The following is a 20193-nucleotide window of genomic DNA, read 5'->3' as shown; positions in this document are numbered from 1 at the left end:
CTAAAAAAAGTTCAAACCAATTGTATTTGTCACAGATTAATAAATCCTCTTATTATTAGCAGACGAGCCAGTGGTTAGATTTTTAACTGAGCTATCTGTTAGGTTCAATTGGGGCTATGTGCCAGTGTCATTTTAGGCAGAGCAGAGCAACTGAAACTGTCCAACATATAAATACTGTAAGATAACGTGTGTGGATTGCTTAATGTCCCTTCTTCGACATTTTCTTTGCACAACTCAAGTTATGTGAAAGGGAGGTGATTTGCTGCTCCCCATTTGACCGAATTCACTTCAATATTGTTTCAAGCCACCCCAATCTCTGCTGAGTGGTAGCAAGCGATTTCAAGAGTCTTGTGTTTCTGTTGAGAAATCAAGGCATAGTGACTAGTGCCTTTAAGAAATATGGTTTATCAGCACATATTTACACCTGAGTTTATGGAGAGTTCACAGCATTTACTTCCCAAGAGGGGCTTGTCCTTCCCAGCAGCGCAGCATTGGATTCAGAGGCATCTTAAGTGCCCCCCCCCCCTTTTCGGTAACAGCCTGCTCCAGACAACCAGTATGGCTGCTGCCCTTCAGTCCCTGCATGAAGTTCTGCCCACTTCCTGCTCCTTCTTCCCAGAAGCTCCTGCTCCCAAAAATCTGTGTTGTAAAAGGGCACCCACCTTTCCCCATTACCCTGGCAACCTCCCTCTATGCCTGGCAAAGCCTGCTGCCTGCTTGATGACTTCAACTGAGGGGCTAATGACTGGCCATCAGCACCATTATTTCTTCAGTGACCCACCATCACCAGGCTAGCCTCATGGGAAAGCTGGCTGGTGCTACTCCCAGCTCTTGCTAAATTCAGGAGTTTATGAGTTTGCTCAAATTCTGACCCTTCACTGAACGTAGACAACATGGGAAGTTTGCTGTACATAACTCATAACAATATTTTCAATGACTTGTTTTTAAAAATCAGATAAGAGAGTGTAATCTTCACCTTTCCAGTCATGCCTAAGCAATAAAAGGTTATTTACCCTTAAGCAGGTCTTATAATAAAAGAAAACACTTTTTTTGGAACTAGCAAAAATGAAAAGTGTTGTTTTTTTAAAAAACATGTTCTTCTAAAATGCCATGCAGAGTGGGGCATGAACTAGGTGTAAAGGTTTTCACTTTAGGAACTGCAGGAAGCACACACGAAGCAGTGTTTATCTTCTGCAGGTGCCCACAGGCATGATGGCTTTCTTTAGACACACTTGCCTCTGTAAACAAAATTCGGTAAAAGAGACAGTTTTAAAACATTCAAGCATCAACAGCAATGATGCAAGTAACCTCTGATCCATATTCTGTAGGACACAAACATTTTCTACTAGCAGAAACCAATACTTATCTTTCTAAAGATGATTGATGTCCACAGAATGCTTTCCACCATCTTTTTAAGGTCAGAAAAGAGACTGGGGTCTTGTTTAGTGTCAAAAAGTCTCTGTCTTGTTTATTTGACCTTGCTTTTACTAATGCTAGTAAAACAATGAAGAAATGGAAGGTTAGATCTGTCTAAAGCAGCACTCTTCTTGAAGCAAATGAACTTGAAAACTCATATCTCATTTTATAACCACTCACTGACCCCATGTTAAAAATGTCTTAGGATGCATATTGTGGTTTTAGTGATATGTACAAGATGTCAAACAGAACATGGAGGATTTAACCACCCTGATGTTGCTCGCCTATTTCACCTCCTCCTAAAGGAATATTCCCTATGTATTCCTGCGGCATTTATGGACATAAACACACACAGAGACAAAAGAGTTTGTCTTCAATTTGTTGTTTCTTCCTTTGATTTTAGTTAAGTTGCTATTCTATTGAGAACTGGTCATCAGAGTTGCCAGAGTTGAATTCTGTCTTGAATTCAACAAAATGATCACAGCTACTGTATGAGCATGCTGTTGAGAAGTCTGTCCAAAGAACTTGAAGATGATAAAAGTGAAGGATGTGAAATAGATGCCAGCATTTACATTGAGAGAAAAGAAAGCTGCTCCCAAGCAGGATCCAGTGAGAAGGGAAAATCGCTTGAGCTCCACAACAGAGGAGAATGAAAAGAGCAGGAACAAGGACATATACAGATACAAAAACAGGAGCATTTGCACCTAATACCAGTCCAGTAAGAGAAGTGGAAGGGTCCCAGGTGGCGCTGTGGTTAAACCACTGAGCCTAGGGCTTGCTGATCAGAAGGTCGGTGGTTCAAATCCCTGTGACGGGGTGAGCTCCCGTTGCTTGGTCCCAGCTCCTGCCAACCTAGCAGTTCGAAAGCACGTCAAAATGCAAGTAGATAAATAGGAACCGCTACAGCGGGAAGGTAAACGGTGTTTCCATGTGCTGCTCTGGTTTGCCAGAAGCGGCTTTGTCATGGTGGCCACATGACCTGGAAGCTATACGCCAGCTCCCTCGGCCAATAATGCGAGATGAGCGCGCAACCCCAGAGTCGGTCATGACTGGACCTAATGGTCAGGGGTCCCTTTACCTTTACCTTTAAGAGAAGTGGAAGCCTGAATAGGTTCTAAAGGGGAGGGGGTTGCTGTCCTGTAGCCCTCCAGATGTTGCTGGGTTACAACACCTATCATTTGTCACCATTGGCAATGCTGGCTGGAGCTTTTGGGAGTTGGAGTCCAACATCTGGAGGGCCACAGGTTCTCCATCCCTGGTCTAAAAGATGCCACTCATCCTTCACAGGGTCATGCTTGCCTTTTAAAACTATATCAATACCGCCCCAGGCAGCTAAGGAGACATTTCTTTCAGAATGAGCCTGGTGCTAAGTATGCTCATTTCAGGTACTTTCAAATTAACTATGGCCCTGTATTGATGGTATCACTTGGGAGCTTTATAAAATGATATAAAAACAGTGTATTTCTAAGAAAAACACAGTTCTGAAACCTGGCTTGTAGACAAAAATTAACACAATGCAATCTCAGAACAACAAAATAATGAAATTCCACTCATTTTCTTGACAGGATATTATGGCTATTTTGTAATGCATAGACTGACATTAGCCCCTGAGAGATTTTGGCTGTATGACAGCCCTGCTAAAGCTTTAGAACACGGGTGTCAAACACAAGGCCCGGGGGCCAAATCCGGCCCGCCAGACCTCGTCATGTGGCCCGCCGAGCGCCCCAGCCAGCAGGACCCAGCAGTGGGACCTTGCTGCTGAAGCGGCGCGCCAACAAAGCGCCGACAAACAGCTGGGGCCGGGGAAATGCTTTTTGCCCCGGGTCCCTTCACGCTCTTTTCTGGCGCTGGATCAAGGCGTCGACCCCCCCTTCCCTTTCTTTCTTCCTCTCTCTCCTTCTTATTCTTTCTTTCCCTCTCCTTCCTTCCTTCTTTATCTCTGTCTTCTCTCCCTCTTTCTTTTTCTTTCCTTCTTTATTCCTTCTTTCCTACTCTTCTTTCTCTCACCTCTTTCCTTCCTCTCTCCCTCCTGCTCCCTCTTTTCTTTCTTTCTTTCTTTCTTTCTTTCTTTCTTTCTTTCTTTCTTTCTTTCTTTCTTTCTTTCTTTCTTTCTTCCTTCCTTCCTTCCTTCCTTCCTTCCTTCCTTCCTTCCTTCCTTCCTTCCTTCCTTTCTTCCTTCCGTCCTTCTCAACTTTCTTCCTCTCCCTCATTCTTATTCTTTCTTTCCCTCTACTTCCTTCCATCTTTCTCCCTTTCCGTCTTCTCTCCCTCTTTCTTTTTCTTTCCTCTTCTCTTCCTTATTTCCTACTCTTCTTTCTCTCCCCTCTTTCCTTCCTTCCTTCCTCTCTCCCTCCCACTCCCTCTTTTCTTCCTTCCTTCCTTCCTTCCTTCCTCCCCTCCCCTCCTCTCCCCTCCCTCTCCCTCTCCTCAGAAACATAGGATGCTGCTTTATACTTCTGGCCCTTAAACCCTGGAACCAGGAGAGCAGCTTCAGTGAGTCAACCTCAGCCAGTCCCTTTGGTGAAGGGTGGTGGCTCACTGGCAGAACATCTGTCCTGCATGCAGAAGGACCCCAGCATCTCCAGGTACTAGTAGCTCTGCAAAGGTCCTGCATGAAACCCTAGCGAGCCTCCACCACCCAGTGCAGTTACCAAAAATCATTTTTCAATAAATTGTACAATAATTGTACATTTGAATATCTACTTGCCATTATTCTGACTATGTTTCTGCTTTCAGAGCTAGTTATTACTTACATTATTAAAAAAAAACAGTAATAATTGAATGCAGTGACAGTAATTTATGATAATAAAGAGTGGACACATAGTCCTACAGATACAACCGGCCCTTTGAGGGTGACCAAACTGCTGATGCGGCCCCCGATGAATTTGAGTTTGACACCCCTGCTTTAGAAGGACTGTTCAAATCAAAGCTCCTACCGGTACATCTGCCATCACATACAACTGAAAGACTTTGAAGGTCTTGCCTTGAGTTACAGTCAGCATTCAGGGCTTTTTAAATGCCCTTGCCAAAATTTCTTAGTAGGCATACTGAAATTGCTTCTCCAGCCATATTCCACTTTTTACTTTCAATGACACTGGATCTTGACTAAAAGCTTCCTGAAATAAACCCTCTTTCATCACATTAAAACTCAGTGTGCTTGTGATCCAGAAATTGGTTACAGAAGCCAATAGGATAAACTATATTTTCTTGCACCCATTTGTCTGCAACATGGCCTTGCGCTTGAAACAGTATGACAAAGGGGACAGAGTACAAAAACATACAATGCACTTAAGGCTGTAGTTCTATGCCCAAAGGCAGAACAATCCTAACTATAGCAAGCCATTATAATTAACCCTATTCCAAATTCTGTTTGGAAGTCTCTAGGAGGGGCTGCTCTTGAGACCAAGTTTTGGGGACTAGGATACAACCAAGCTAAACAAGATCTGGAACACTTGGAAACCTCTGCTTGCCCTGTCTGCCCCTGCCACTCCCTGGAAGGTCCCTTTTGGGTGGACTTAAAGCTGCATAATTTAAAAGGTAAAGAACCCCTGACAGTTACCGGTAAGTCCAGTTGCAGATGATTCTGGTGTTGCGGCGCTCATCTCGCTTTACTGGCCGAGGGAGCCGCCGTTTGTCCGCAGACAGTTTTTCCAGGTCATGTGGCCAGCATGACTAAGCCGCTTCTGGCAAAACCCGAGCAGCGCACGGAAATGCCGTTTACCTTCCTGCCACAGCAGTACCTATTTATCTACTTGCATTGGCATGCTTTCAAACTGCTAGGTTTGCAGGAGCTGGGACCGAGCAATGGGAGCTCACCCCATCACAGGGATTCGAACTGCCAACCTTCCGAACAGCACCCCCCAAGGCTCAGTGGTTTACACCACAGCGCCACCCACACCCCTCAGCATAATTTACATCAGTTTAAATTATGCCAGTTGAGTTCAGGCTAAACTGGAGTGATAAATTTATGTTGGTTTACTTGTGGCTCATCTTGGATGAAAGCCCAAGATGCGCCAAATTCAAATGCTCTCATCCTGTTGGATCTTGGACTTGGATTGCACCCTTACTTGGTAGTAAGTCTGTTCAATTCAGAAGGGCTTACTTCCAAATAAACAAGCAGAGAGTGAGGCTGAAGATGTTCTTCAGTATTGCAATTCCAGCCCAAAGGATTGCAGCAATGCATGGAGGCACTTTCAACTTGATAAAACAGAGCTGCTGCTTGAATACTTCAGGGAAATTGTTCAGGTAGGGAAAAGTAGCAAAAGGGTATCTAAGAAAACCTTCCTTTAGGCTATCACAAAACTGACCTGGGGTTGCTGTAGTGTAGAGTAACTAATTCCTGCCTGAACATGAAATTACGTACCCATCATGGGAAATAATGGAAGGCAGTTTTACATCAATTGTCCCAGTTTCTAATAATGTACAAATATAATGAGTGACTTGGACAAACCTAGTTATTTGTCAACTCTTAACTGTTGCAATTGTGCGTCACTTTTCATTATGTAACTGCCAACAATTGTAACTTACTGCCAACAGATTTACCCTTGTATGTGTGTGAGAAAACACTTGAGGGCGGTATCAATTCATGTAAACAAGAAAACTAATGTGCAGACAGGTTCTTAAACCTATGCAAAACCTCAGCATTGATTGTTTTGATAATACGCATAGTTTTGTCTATAACCTGAATAATGCTGTAAGTGATTATCTTCAGTAAAACATGCACACTTCCACATATTTGATGGCCAATTTTTAATTCTGACACACATGAATTCTCCTTTACCACAATAAAAACATTCAATTTCACCATATACTTTGTCTTTAGATATGTTCTACTTTTGTTTACACTGAACTCTCTTTTATATATTTTGATGTAAATGTGACTTTAAAACAATGCACACAACACTGCTAACATTGTCAGTAGAGGTTAATGCAGCCATTCAGCAAATCACAGCAACCAAAAAGTAAATCAACCCCTTACATCTTTTGCCATTCCCCGCAAGCCATGACATAAGGAATTCGAGCAGCAAATGTGTAACCAAAAGATAAAGTAAAGTTATTAAGGGGGAGAATGTGTTAGTGCCATGATGTATATTACCAGCATTGGGAACTTGCTATCAAGAATCTGATCTGTGATTGCACCATTGATTTCCTTGCAGGGTACAATCAAAGCCTGCTGTGTTCAGATTCCTAATGTGTCTTATCTGTTGATGACATTTTCATCTTAACCAGCACCTGAACTGACATACCCTTGGCTTGGTGTAATCAGAACTATTTCTGTACAAGAAAAAGTCATTTAAGCAAACTCACGTATTTGGAAAGCAAAGATAGAAGTCAAATGTTCAGCTGCTTACACAGCCATTGGTTTGGTCTAAACTTCACTCTAAAGGTAAAAATATCACTGATTTACAAGAGGTTCCTCTTCCCCTTAAACCTCTGAAGGCACTTCTCTCTCAAAGTCAGGAGGTCTTAAGGGAATGCCTAGCCAGGCTGAATTATTGATGTGATGGAAGTCTCCTGTGGAAACAGATGCTTCCAGTTTCTTCCGGTACCCTGCTGCTATTGCTGGAAACAAAGCAATTTTTAAAAAAGAATGTAAGTCAGAGGATTCATGTTCAATGAAACAGTTCAAAGATGTGTTTGATTCATCATGTTTAAAAGTAAATAGTCAGCTTTAATACAACACACTGATGCATAAGACACATTTCACGCACACATTGACCGCTTGGCATTTCCCCCAAGATAACCCACAAATTAAATTTAAAAGGCCTACAGCTGGATATATCTTACAGTGGCACTCCTATCTATATTTACTCAGAAGAAGCTCCAATGGGACTTACTCTCAGGTAAGTGTGTATAGGATTTTAGCTTGAAATTTATGGCCTATATCAGGCATCCCCAAACTTCGGCCCTCCAGATGTTTTGGACTACAATTCCCATCATCCCTGACCACTGGTCCTGTTAGCTAGGGATCATGGGAGTTGTAGGCCAAAACATCTGGAGGGCCGCAGTTTGGGGATGCCTGGCCTATATCCAGTGCTATTTTTCTATAAAAAGTGGTGCTGGAACTCACCACAAACACCTCCCTCAATCTCTTAGAATGGCAATAGCGCCCACCTGAGAGGTGCAAGAGCTGAGTCCAGGTAAGTTCCAGCTGGAAAAAAGCCCTGGCTTTTTCCAGCAGCACTGCAGCTGCACAAAGGATGTTTGTCCACTGAACTGAACTTCCTATCCCCCTCCTGTCCCTAACAATATCAGCCCTTGTGGACTGGAGGGATGACCAGAGCGGATTTTGGGGAGATTTAGGGGCAGAAGAGGAAACAAAGTTCTGCTTGCAAATAACCCATTATATCTAAAATGAATATGCCAGTAACTTCCTCTTTGAACACCTTATATGTCACCTCTTGCTTAAAATCCTTTCTTAAAATTCACCTTTTTAAAAAAAAGGCTTTGATTTAACGTAATGGCACTTATCTTGAACCAATCTCATCTTCTCACATTCACAGGTCTACTCAGAAGCAAGCCCTGCTGAGTTCAGTGGGACTTTCCACCAAGCCAGTGTGTGCAAGAGTGTAGCCTAAATATATATAAAAAAGGAAAGTCACATTTAAACTCATTTTTCAGTTCTTCCGCCCATTGTTGAGTTCCATAGTTCTAATATGTCCTTATCTACAGGCACCTGGGATTGAATTGGCACAGCATACTTAGAAGCAAGCTTCACAAGGCACTAAGCAGAACAGAGAAAGGAAAAGCTGTTTGATTAGGGGCCAGAATGTCTTCAGCTTTACAAAAGGCTAGATGCTGCCAGGGCCAGGCTCCCATTTTCAGAAAGCCCATCCTTCAAAATAATAGTATGGATCACCTTGCTTTACAGGCAGATTGTCTAGTTAGCCCTCATTCTGTCAAATATATTTTCACACGAACTACCCTACGCAATCAAACCATTCAGAATATACAATCATTCAGATGCACAGATGTGGTTACACTAATAAAACTGCAGTTATTTTTGGTGGTAAGGAGGACAATTTTTAAAAGAATGTTCAGAGCAGGGTTTGTCATTAGCCAGTTTCACCGTGCTAGTTCAACCAACAATCTCGCTGTTAATATCATATCAGATAAATCCTCTAGCCATTGCAGTAGCTGAAGGGACCATCAATATGACTACAGCTACAATTTTCCAATGTACAAATGATGGGTAGCTAAAAGCATGATAAAATACTAATCTGCAAGTTTTGGGGGGTAGGAAAGAACAGAGCTCTCCACTGCTCCCCAACTGCTATAGAAATAAGGTGTTTCATTTCAATATCTTAGCTTGATGTTCTCTTAGATACCTTGTAGTATACTTTGTGGGAATTTACATATTCTGAATACAAGTGTATTATACAGAACAATCACATAGCTACCTTATTTGTTTTCCTCCTTATCTGCCTAAGTTCATTTCCCCTGCCTTCAAGGAAGCCTTGGGGCCCTTATACACAGTATTTATAGCAAGTGCCTTCACCATCCCTTCAGCTGCTGTTTTCTTATCCTTTACCTTTTCAGAGTTTCTTCCGCATTTCACCCCCTGCCATTGATACACAGCTGCTGCTGGGATTCAATCAGAATTTTTTTCCCTCAGGAAAAAGCAATGCACACACCTTGCATCCAGCAGATAACAGCAATGCCAGCCTGTCTTTTAATTTCAACATTGTCTGTAGCAGGTGCAGGGTCTTTTAGCCTCCTCTGCGAGGTTTGTTCTCATGTCTGATAATGGCTACTTACTGCCCAAGGAATTGAAAGTGCTCTTTGGAGAGCAGTGGAAATGGGAGGCAGGGCTGTTTGCACACTCGCCCTGATAAACTGGTCATAATGCTCTGCTTATCAGAAGGGAAAGTGATAACATCAGACAGGGTTTCACACAGCACAAGGCAGATAATTTAAGCTTTTAAAGGAGAGATGGCCATCCCCTAAAGGTTGAAAAGTGAAGAAAGAAACAAGATAATCAAATTTCTCTAAAAGTCTGGAGCCCTTTTCAGAACCAAGTAATACTTGCCAAAGTATTCCCTTGACTTTTTAACAATGTGCAAGATTTGAGAGAAAACACACTGATTTCAATTTTTTTAAAAAAAACTGGTCAGTCACCAGGCCCGTAAACCAGGTGAACTGCATGTTTGCCTGAATGTATGTCCCACTATATTCAATGGGGATTACTTAATAATATGTAGTGTTTAGGTTTGCACCCCAAATTAACAAAGATAGAAATGTTAGTTACTTGTAAAAAATCAAAAAGCAGTGTCTTGAGGCACCTTGAAGAGTAACACAAATGTATTGTGGCGTACAATTTCATGGACCAGGGCCCTTTTCATCAGATAATTTGATGCATTTCATGAAGCGGACTCTATCCCATGAAAGCACATGCTGTAACAAATTTGTGATAAGCTCTTAAGGTGTCACAAGGCACTTATTTTTTGCAGAAGAAAGTGTGTGAGAGAGCGCATCTCTTTAACACACACACCACACCACACCACACCCGAGCCCCGCAGTTTGTAACAATTTAGGTTGCAGAAAAACAGTCTTGGTGTACCTTAAAATACTTTCTCTCCCCAGAAGACTGTTGTCTTTACAACCCAAAATAGGCAGTACAAAATGTAGGACTATGGTGCCTGAGAGAGATCAGCTTTCAGCTTTCTTTTACAAAGTTTAACCCAAAATGGTTTGTTTGTTTTTTAAATAAAAACAACACGTTCTTGAAGAAAACGATAAGGCGGCTAATATGTATCTATTCATAAAACACATTCATAAAGAAAGCACAGTCGCGTAAGAAGACTATTTTCAACGTTTACAACCTGCCCTCTCACTAACATCTTCAGCGTGGCTCACAGAACAAAAACCAAGCACGTTAACAACAACAAAAAGAGCAATGCACAAAAAGACCATGCAGCATTAAAGTGAAACCCAACTTCTTAATAGTAATAAAAATAATAGTAATAATAATATTATTTCCAACTGTAAGTCACAACAAATCTACTTTGGAGCAGCAGAACCTCCTACTCCAATGAAACTATTCCTGAATAAACTGCTTGAACACTGCAACCCACGAAGCAGGTGTGTGTTGGGTGGGGTGGGGCGCCGAGGGGTTGGGCAAATGAAGCGGGGTGCAAAGGAATATATCGATGCAATCTTGCCGGCGAAAGGCAAGAGATCCCAAACTGTTTGGTGGTCGTAGATCCACGCGAGTGGGTGGGATGGGGGCGGGCTGAGGTGGGGAAGTGCTCCCCCCCTAGATTCCCCCCCACCCTCCTCCGTCCCCGCGACGGCTCTTGGAGGCCAGCGAGCGGGGCTCCTTCCCGCCGCTCAGCCCCTTTCCTCGCAGCAGGGCGTTATGGGCGGGGAGGCGCCCGGCGCCCCGAGGAACCGGAGGCGGCGGCAACTAGGCCACGTGGGAGGAGGCGGGGGAGGCGGCGAGCGAGGGTCTGGTCCCTCCTCGAGCAGCGACGAGGGGAGGCGATCATTGCCATCCTGCCGCAATTTTCCTGTGTCATGGCTCCGGTTTCCTAGCAACAGCAGCGAGTCCGGCCGGCGGCGGCGGCGGCGTCGAATCAGCGACGGTGGCAGCAGCAGCAGCAGCACCTCCGTCGGGCAGGAGAGGCGAGCGGCTTCCCGCGGTGGCGGCGGCAGCAGCAACCACAACAATAAGCGGCGCCCGGAGCAGCGTCGCGGAGCAAGCGCAGGGCGCCTGGAGCAGGGCGACCCCCGTCGGAAGCCGGGCAGGATGCCGGAGGGAGCGGGAGGCGCCCTTGGCAGCAGGAACTGCTCCGTGCCGCGGCCACTGGCTTCCGTGGATCCCCGGCGGCTGCCCATAGCCATACAATCGCGCCTCCTCTAACCGGGATCTGTACCCATGAGCCCGAAGTGGCGTCGGCGTCGGAGGGGGGGCTCCGGGGGGTTGTTTCGCTTTCCGTCCGAGGTGTCCACTCGCCCGGCTGCAAAGTTTCTCCATGGTTTCTCTCTGGGCTCCGAGGAACTTGCCTGCGGCTCCCGCACCCTGCGATTCTCCCCGGTAAGAGAAAGAGATGGAGCTTCCCCGCTTACAAAATGCTGCCATTTTGAACCGTAAACTCACCCGGGGATCCTCAGCAGCAGCCCCCCCTCCTCTCCCCTTCTCCCCAAAAGGCTGGGCTGTAGGAATGGGGCTCCGTCAAGATCTCTCTCAGTCCCTTCTCTGCACCATCCTGTCTTTGTTGAGATCCAGGAGCATCAGTTTGTGATTCCATCCCCTTCCTGAAAAGTGGGGTGGGGGTGGGGAGGGACACAGAGAGAGAAAGAGGGAGCCTGGCGCTTTGAAGGTTATGAAATGAGGTGCCCGGCTAAAATGGACTCACAAATGGGCGCAGCCGCGCAGGTGACCCCCTTACAGGCTGAAAGCACCTTGGATGGATTTGCTCCAGGAGTGAGTTTTAAATCTGGAAAGTTGAAAGGGGGGGGGCTGCTCTTATTCGCTGACTCTCCGGTGCAAGCTTCTTTTTCACTGCTAGCTTTTTAGCCCTCCGATCCGCAGCCAGGCTGGCTGCCCCTCATGCAGAGATTGTCAACAGCGTCGCTCGAAAACTCTCTCTTCCCCCCGTAGGGACTGGCAACTTTGCTAATGACACGATGTAGGACAACAAAGCCCCAGGTATGTCAGCCACAAATGTTTCATTAGCCTCTGTCCCTGAGGCAGCCCACCCTCCCAGGGACGCAATAATGTTTAAACTCTTGCTGCAAGCAGCTAACTCTTTCCCAAGGGCGAGCAGCTAATTTGTGCAGGTCAGGGTTATTTACCCAAATGGAGTGTGTTTTCATTTAGGCACATTCAGCCAGGGAGAATAGCAGAGCAAGTGGCGTAACTCAGTTATTTATCTCAAGATGTTCATCTGTCTTATAGACTTGAAATATAGCTGAAAGCCTGGGAAATAGAGATCTTGATTTTGGTTAACGGAACTATTAGCTGGTATAGATCACATTGGGCTGTGTTCTCTAAGTCCTGAATTCTTCCAGAATTTGGGCTATTTCCCCATAGCATAATAATTAACAGAAGCTTTCTTTTTAAGAAATCCAATTGCAGGACTCATTCTGTTATGCTCTTCTAATACTGTTTTGCAAACATCATTTAGCATGTGTTTTCCCATCTAAGTTAATGCAGATCTTTGTCATAGTACTGTATGGTGATCCCCCCCCCCAATTGCATCAAACTGAAGCATGCACACACGGAGATTTAATTAAGCCCTATTAATGAGTATTTCCCCTCTCCCCCCCCCAAATCAATCTACACTCTATAATAGTCAAATCATACCAGAGAAGAGGAGGGAAGGTTAAACTGGCTGTTTGATTACTTTAAGGTGCAGTGTAAGGACTAGGAATGTTTTTGTGAGAAAATGCATGGAGTCGAAATGAATCAGAAAATGCTGAATCTGGGGATATTTGGGAAATGGGGAGGTTTAGCTGATGAAGGAAATAAGATTACCTAGGATGCTGACAACCAGATTTCAAGGCAAAGGATTTAACTTTAGGCAGCATGTTGAACTGATTGCTTTTATCATTCTTATAATCTGTTTTGGACATTCTGGGGAAAGTAAGGAATTCTTTAGTATTTTCAGACTGTCCTGTTGAATATACAGGTGTTGCTTCATTATTTGAATGCTCAGACTATGAACCCCGATTTAATGTAAATAAAAACCTTGCAAATTTGTCTACTTTGTCAACACAAGAACATGATTTGTTTCCCCCCTGGTGATTCAAAGTAGTACTCCCTCTCATTTTAAATCAGGTTCAGCACAGAATCTTTCTGTTTCCATCACATTCTCACATTGATGGGCTGAAAATTCACTGGTGTTACATAACCAGTTACCTTGAACATCATACATGATTCCAATCAGGCAGATGTCCAGAGGATATCCTCACACCTTAAGCACAAAGGAGGATTTGTCTAGGTAGTAAAACAAAATAGATTCAGAAGGAGTTGCTTCAAAGAAACATTTCTAATCATGCTAGAATTTGGTTGTTTCCTTTGTACACTGACAGCTAAATTTCAAATTCTAGTTTTATAAAAGCACACAGCCTGTTCAGTGCAATACATACACGCATGCCCAGTGACCTAAATAAAACAATTCAAGTTGCCTTTCTACTATCATTTCCAACGTTTTCTACTGGAAATGCATTTTCCTTTTGCATGGTAGATCACCATCCCTAAGTCCCTTGTGTAATGTAACCTTTTGGCCTCATTCAAAGAAGATGCCCTGAGGCTCATAAACAGCTTAGCGACTCCTGTAACAAAACAGGAGCCTCCACATTCATAATGAAACAGTACAGATTATGAAAGCCAAACAGTCACTTGTGGTGTGATTAAGGCTACCTCAGGCTTCCTTTCCTGCCTTTAACCAAGATGGGATGCATTTTCGTATTATTTTATCTTAAGATGCAAGAAAGTGATGTATAAGGAACTTTAAAGCATAACCGAGTTGTCTCTGTAAACTACTGTTGGTTGATCAGTCTAAGGTTTCGTTTTGTATTCTCTTTATAATGTAGCTCTACCTAACCCTTTCATAATCAGCTGATGCATCCATTTTCGACAAACCTCCCACACTTTACCCACAGGGTATTCATTCAGGAAAGTACAGTCTGCAAAACAAGGACAAAAGCTCCATTCTAGAATGAGTGCTTTCTTCCACCTGGCTCTATCAGTGTGCATCTGGAGTAGATGGTTAAGCCCTTGTTAACATGGTCAGGGAATGCAGGGTGGTAGAAGGAAATCAGGATTTTGCCCCTACTCCTGATTTCCATGTGTACAAATAAATGGGTGCACCCTCAGGCTAGCCCATTATTCTTATACCTGTTCTTTCGGCTTCAGTAGTCCTGACTAGATTATAGGAGAGAGGCGAAATAGGCAAAAGCTCACAAGTGAAGTTCGGGGATTACTTTAGAGTGCAACCTTCCAATGAAATCTTTGCATATTCATAAGGACACCTTATTATTTGTAGGGTGGAGCCAGCCTGCAGCCTAATTTTTAGTCTACATCAGAGATGAGGAGGGATTGGTGTGGGGATTAACGGACATGAAGTATTAATTCATTTTTATCAAATAAAATACTTGCCATTTCATGCTCTGAAACTAAAGAGGAAATGGGGGACTGGGGCAATTGGAGAACCCAGAACAAACAAGGAGGAAATGAACAAGAAGTGTGACTCTGATGGGGTTAGAAGAATGGGACAGCTTGAGGAGGTGTTGGAGGCTACATAAAATGAGGCTGGGACTGTGTGACGGCACATATTGCCCACCTGTGTGTTAAAGAAAAAACCAAAATCCCTGCTGAACCACGGACCTCTTTGTGTTGAATCCATCCCAGTTTCTCAGTTCATACCGTAGATGCTAACACGTTTTGTATTGATTCACACAGAGCCAATGGCAGTAACTCTGTAGGAGTTTGGAGGGTTTCTACAAACCTGCAGGACCAGGATGAAAACAACCACACAACCACTGAAATAAACTTTGGCTCTAGAATGGGGACTCTTTAGCCTTTCAGATGATGTTGGATTCCTTCCATCTTCAGCTCCAGCCAGCACAGCCAACAATGAGCATTGTAGTTCAGCAACATCTGGAGTGCCACAGGTTCCCAGTTCTTGTTCCAGCTGCATATCCCCTCCTCCTGGTCACCACCCAGTTGTTCAGCACAACAGATCTTGAGAGTCTTTGTGAAGGTGTACAGCACCTTTGATTTTCTAAACTTCACCCACTGAGAAAGTAAAGGCAGGGGGTATTATTGGGTCAGATGACCAGGGATAAGTTTTAGGTCTGCTTGCCCAAGGCAATACTTCTATGACAGCAGAGGGCAAATGAAAGCTTGCTCTCTATAGTGAAGTCAATTTAAAGCTCTGACAGACAGAGTAGGGGATATTTTACCTTTATAGTAGTGGAGCAGAAGTTGAACGAAGTTGAACGAAGAGGGCAGGACCATCAGCAAACATTTTGTGCAGGACAAAATGAAGGAACATTCACACTGGCATGCTATGGAGTTGGATTCTTGGCAGGGTGGAGATTAAGTGAAAGCTAGTTAAGAGCATGCCATGTGTAACCTAGTGGGGAAACAGAGTTCTAGGGTAGACTCTTTATTAACAGTGTGGTCCTTTATGTATCTGCTGAGAGGTAAGCCCCATTGAGTTCAATGGGACTTACCTCAGGTTAGTGCAGGCATGCCCAAACTGCGGCCCTCCAGATGTTTTGGCCTACAACTCCCATGATCCCTAGCTACCAGGACCAGTGATCAGGGAAGATGGGAATTGTAGTCCAAAACATCTGGAGGGCCGAAGTTTGGGGATGCCTGGGTTAGTGTGTGTGTATAAGATGTCATATAATTTTGTAGCTAAGTATAGATATATATTTTGGTTGTTCATAGACTGCTTTTCCACATCTATGCATTCAAACCTGTGTTTAACACATGAAAAACAAATGACCTGAGCAAGTTAATTAAACAATAATACATTAATGACAAAAACTGGTGCTAAACAATAGTAGCAGCAGCCAAACAATAAAGGCAAGAAAAACTAAATAAACTCCAAAAGCAAATGCCTTGTCTTGCCACCTAATAGTGAGGAAAGAAGGGGTTTGCCAGATGTCCCCAGGGAAGGAATTCCACAGTTGCTGAGCCACCACTGAAAAGACTCAGCACCTGACACCTGTCAAGCATATGGCCAGAGGAGGCAGACCTGAGAGCAGGGTTTCTGGAGCTCATTGAAGGGCATGGGCAGTTCAATATGAGTGAAGGCAATCCTTCAGGTCCTGGGCATTGTCCTGAACTGTTAACAACCTTTAAAGGTCAATACCAGCACTTAAAAATGGGATCAAAAACAGATAGGCAGCCAGTGCAGCTTATACAAAAATTGGCACCCTCTGTTCTGATCACTGAGCAGTGGCCAGCATCGTCATGAACACATTTATCATCAGCTGCAGTTTCTGAACCATCTTTAAAGGGAGACCCACCTACAAAACATTATAATAGTCGTGTTTGGATGTAACTAAGGCATGTGTAACCAAGGGTAGATTTGCTTTCTCTAGATATGGATGTAACTGGTAAATCAGTCAAAGCTGATAAAAGATTCTCACCTGCACATCCAAAGACAATGGCAGGTTCGAAAGCACCCCCAGGTGGCACACTTGTTCTTCCAAAGCAAATACAAGCCTAGCAAGAGCCCACTGTCTCCCTATGTCCCCAAACAACAGTATGCACCCGATCCATACAGCACTGCTCTAAAACATTATGTGGAATTCCGTTAAGGCTGCTTTGTCAGCTATGCTGCCAGCAAGAAGAGTGCTCAGATTCCCTTTCACTAGCCCAACAACTCCCTCTCATCTTTTCTCCCCTTTTCTTTTGCTTGCAAATGCATGCAGGGCATTAATCAACCTTTTATTAATTTATGCTCTGCAAATTAAGTGCCCTGCTACTATTCAACAAATGCACAGAAAGTGACATTAAGGCCAAGTAGTCAGTTTGGCAAGTGGGTTGTGTCTAAGTGGCTATTTTTGTGGTTAAGCGATAACAGCAATTGGCGGGTTGTTGTAGACCTGCCTCTGTCTCGCACACACATCCTTGTGTCAGAGTGATTAGTCACTAGTGACTGAGCAGATTTAATAAATGAATGTGAAATGTAATTTGCAATCTTAAAGGGACTATGCCGTGTGGGCGGCTTTGCAATCTGGATCATCCCCAGGCTCTCATGATCTTTTTTTTTTTCCTATTCCCTGTTTTCCTGTAGGAGCCGGAGTATCTGTAGGGAACAGTGCCCAGGGTAGCCAGCCATGATCGCCACTGGAGGCCTCTTGAGGATCTCAGCCAGAAAACAGGATCCCCTGCGGCCTCAGAGCCAAGTCCCAAAGCGCAAGCGCAAAGCCAAAAAGAAACGCAAGAACGACGTGGTGGTGGTGAAGGGCAAGCTCAAGCTGTGCTCCGTCTCTGGCCTCATTGCTCTTTGTGGCATCCTGGTGCTTCTCGTGGGAATTGCCTTGGCGGTAGTAGGCTACTGGCCCAAGCCTCTTTACCGGGCACGGAGCACTGGGGGCAGCCAGTTTTTGCCAGCACATGGGACTGCCACCAAAAGCCGCTCCAGGAACCAGACGGAAGATCCGGGAGAATCGCACCCAGAAGGCTTGGGAGCCAACGCCTCCTTTGAAAGCAGCAAGAAGGGTGTTGCTCCTTCTCCACCTGCCCCCTCGTCCTCCTCCACTTCCACAAGCTTCCTCTTCCAGCTTTTCTCGCGGTATTTGCATTCGGACAAGCTCAAGGTGCTCGGGCCTCTCATCATGGGCATTGGAATCTTCCTCTTTATCTGTGCCAATGCAGTGCTCCACGAGAACCGGGACAAAAAGACAAAGATCATCAACTTGAGGGACCTGTACTCCACTGTCATTGATGCACATAGCCTTCGGACCAAGGATGGGGCGCCCTCAGCTCCTGTCGCCCCAGTTCCTATCAATGGCTTCATCAACTACGTGCAACCTCGAGGGCTGGAGCTGAAACCCGGCAGTGGCCCTGCGGAAGCCCTGGGGGCTGCTGGTGTGCTAGCCAAGAGCAGCTGGCACCCACCCGTGGGGGCCCCTCTGTCTCCTCCAGACTTGGTTTCCTCGCCACGCTCCTCCTCTTTCTCTTCTAGGCAGCCACAGCCGCCCAACTTGGCTGAGGCTGTGTACAGCATCTATCGGGAGAGAGCTGCCTTGGCCAGAACTGCTCGTAGCCCACCTTGTAGCCCCCCAGATGGCTGGGACCAGCATAGCACAGCCAGTTCCATTGTGGGTTCCTCGCTCAGCACTTTCACTTTGCTGCCTCTGGCTCAGGGGGAGGCGGCAGAGGGAGAGCGTGGCGGCTGGCGGAGGCCACTGGGGGAACGAGGGGCTAGGGAGATTCCACGGGGGGATGTGGAGCTCAGCCTGAAAGATCTCAGGAGCAGCTACATAGACACGGGGCAAGGGTATACAATGCTGCCTAGGGCAGGCAAGCGTAAATTGGTCCTTAGACGCCAGAGCACAAGCTGCCTCCCTGATGCCAGGAGATCCTTCTCCCCAGAACCCTCTCAGACTCTGGACAGTAGCACAGACCTCGAGTCCAGTCTTTTAGTAAAAGCTTCATCTTCCAGCTACTCCAAATCCCTAGATCTGGGGGACTCTCCCCCTCCGACGCCACCTGTGGACAGGAGAGATTCTCAGAGCTCTCAGTGTGATCAGCACAGAAGCAATAAGGGCTACACCCCATTGGAGGAAACAGGCACCTCATTGGAATCTGTTGCCAACACCCCAGCCCATAAAACCCAGGACTGTGAAGTGATCCCCAGTGGGGAAACTGGCCCCTCCGAGGGTCCCAGCAAAGAACAAATGGAGCAGCGGCCTTTGAAAGTGCAAAGACAGTACACAAATAAAGAGAAACTTTTCATGATCTCCAGATCAAATGCCATGGCCGGGCTGGAGGAAGGAGACCCGGAGAGCAGAGGCATGATTTAAATCGGAGCGAAATAAAATGGAGGCAAGCACCAGAACAATTTGTGATCCTTCTGCCCCCTTGTGGAACTGGTCAACACCCAAAGAGCTTGAGGAATGTTATGTTATTGTTGAATGGCATCAATAAATTCCTGTAGATGTATTCAGGAAAGAAAGGAAGAAAAACCACCACCACCATCTAACAGGAGTTTGTTCTGTTCAATTGTGCAACTATATTCCATGCAAGCCAAATTGTATTGCACATTGGCAGCTGAGTAAATTCTTTGGATCAAAGGAATAGAACATTACAATAATTGTGCACTTTACTGATTTTTTAAATTCCAGTTGCCCCCTTTCATTCTCTCTCCATCTCTCTTGGCTTTTGCCATGGCACTTAACTGCACACTCTTCTCCTAGCTTCAGATAGAGATGACTTTCAAGTCAGAATCAGTCTCTTTTCCTACCTTTTAATGTTTATTTAGAACGACGAAGTACTATGGCAAAAGTGGGAGGTGGGAAACAGCTTTAATTTTTGTAAAAGTGTCGGCTGAGGAAAGATCGGAGATGCCCTATGGCCAGCAAGCTGCAATTCTACATTCCTAAATTCAAGTAATATTACTTTATTAAGTATTATTGCACATGTATGAATCAATAGCATTAATAAGCATTTTTAATTTAAATAAAATATATTTACAATGAGAAAGTAGATTTAGCTAATGTTTCATTTCTGACTAAATTCTTATTAATGAAATAAGCCTTGTTTTTCAGTGTAGGACTTTGAATTATTATTTTTAAAGACAAAAAGGCAGGGGAATAGGTAGGGGTGTGGGTGGGTGAGTGTTGAATTCAGGAGAACAATGGTAAAAAGCTTTCTTAAACAAAGCAGAAAAATGTGGTTGAGTTAACTAATTAAAAAACTTACAAAATCTTATGAAGATGGGATAGCATCAAGGCAAAATAAAGCACTTAAATTCCATTGTTTTCAAGTGAAGAGACAGTGAACCATGTGTATAACACTTCTGAAATAAATTAAGTTACAACACAATTCCATCTATGGTGATTCAGAAGGAAGCACCAAACTAGACATGATGTTAATTGCATGCATGTAATGAATGCACTTAAAAATAAACAAATAGAAGTCACACCCACCCTCCCTGGCGCTTGGGTTGTTCAGTGGCTGGGGAGAGGTTAACCCTTCCCTTCCTGTCATGCTAAAATCCTCCCCAGTTGCATCAAGACAGTGTCTTCACCACTGTGGTCCTGATGCATATCAGTGCTATCCCCAGCTGCTGTTTACATTTTATT

At 44.6% G+C, this 20193-nt stretch overlaps 1 protein-coding gene across 1 annotated transcript; it reads left to right on the top strand.

Moving 5' to 3' along the window:
- Positions 1-11033: 11033 nt before the first annotated feature.
- TMEM200C (transmembrane protein 200C) lies at positions 11034-19733 on the top strand. The gene is made up of 2 exons (XM_035126434.2): positions 11034-11452; positions 17178-19733. The coding sequence occupies exon 2, from the start codon at positions 17221-17223 to the stop codon at positions 18910-18912; it is 1692 nt and encodes a 563-aa protein (XP_034982325.1). The 5' UTR covers positions 11034-11452; positions 17178-17220; the 3' UTR covers positions 18913-19733.
- Positions 19734-20193: the final 460 nt, after the last annotated feature.

The sequence above is a fragment of the Zootoca vivipara genome, chromosome 8, assembly GCF_963506605.1.
Source record: "Zootoca vivipara chromosome 8, rZooViv1.1, whole genome shotgun sequence".
NCBI lineage: Eukaryota > Metazoa > Chordata > Lepidosauria > Squamata > Lacertidae > Zootoca > Zootoca vivipara.
The sequence above is the reverse complement of the archived record's forward strand: the minus strand, read 5'-3'. Positions and strand labels throughout refer to the sequence as shown.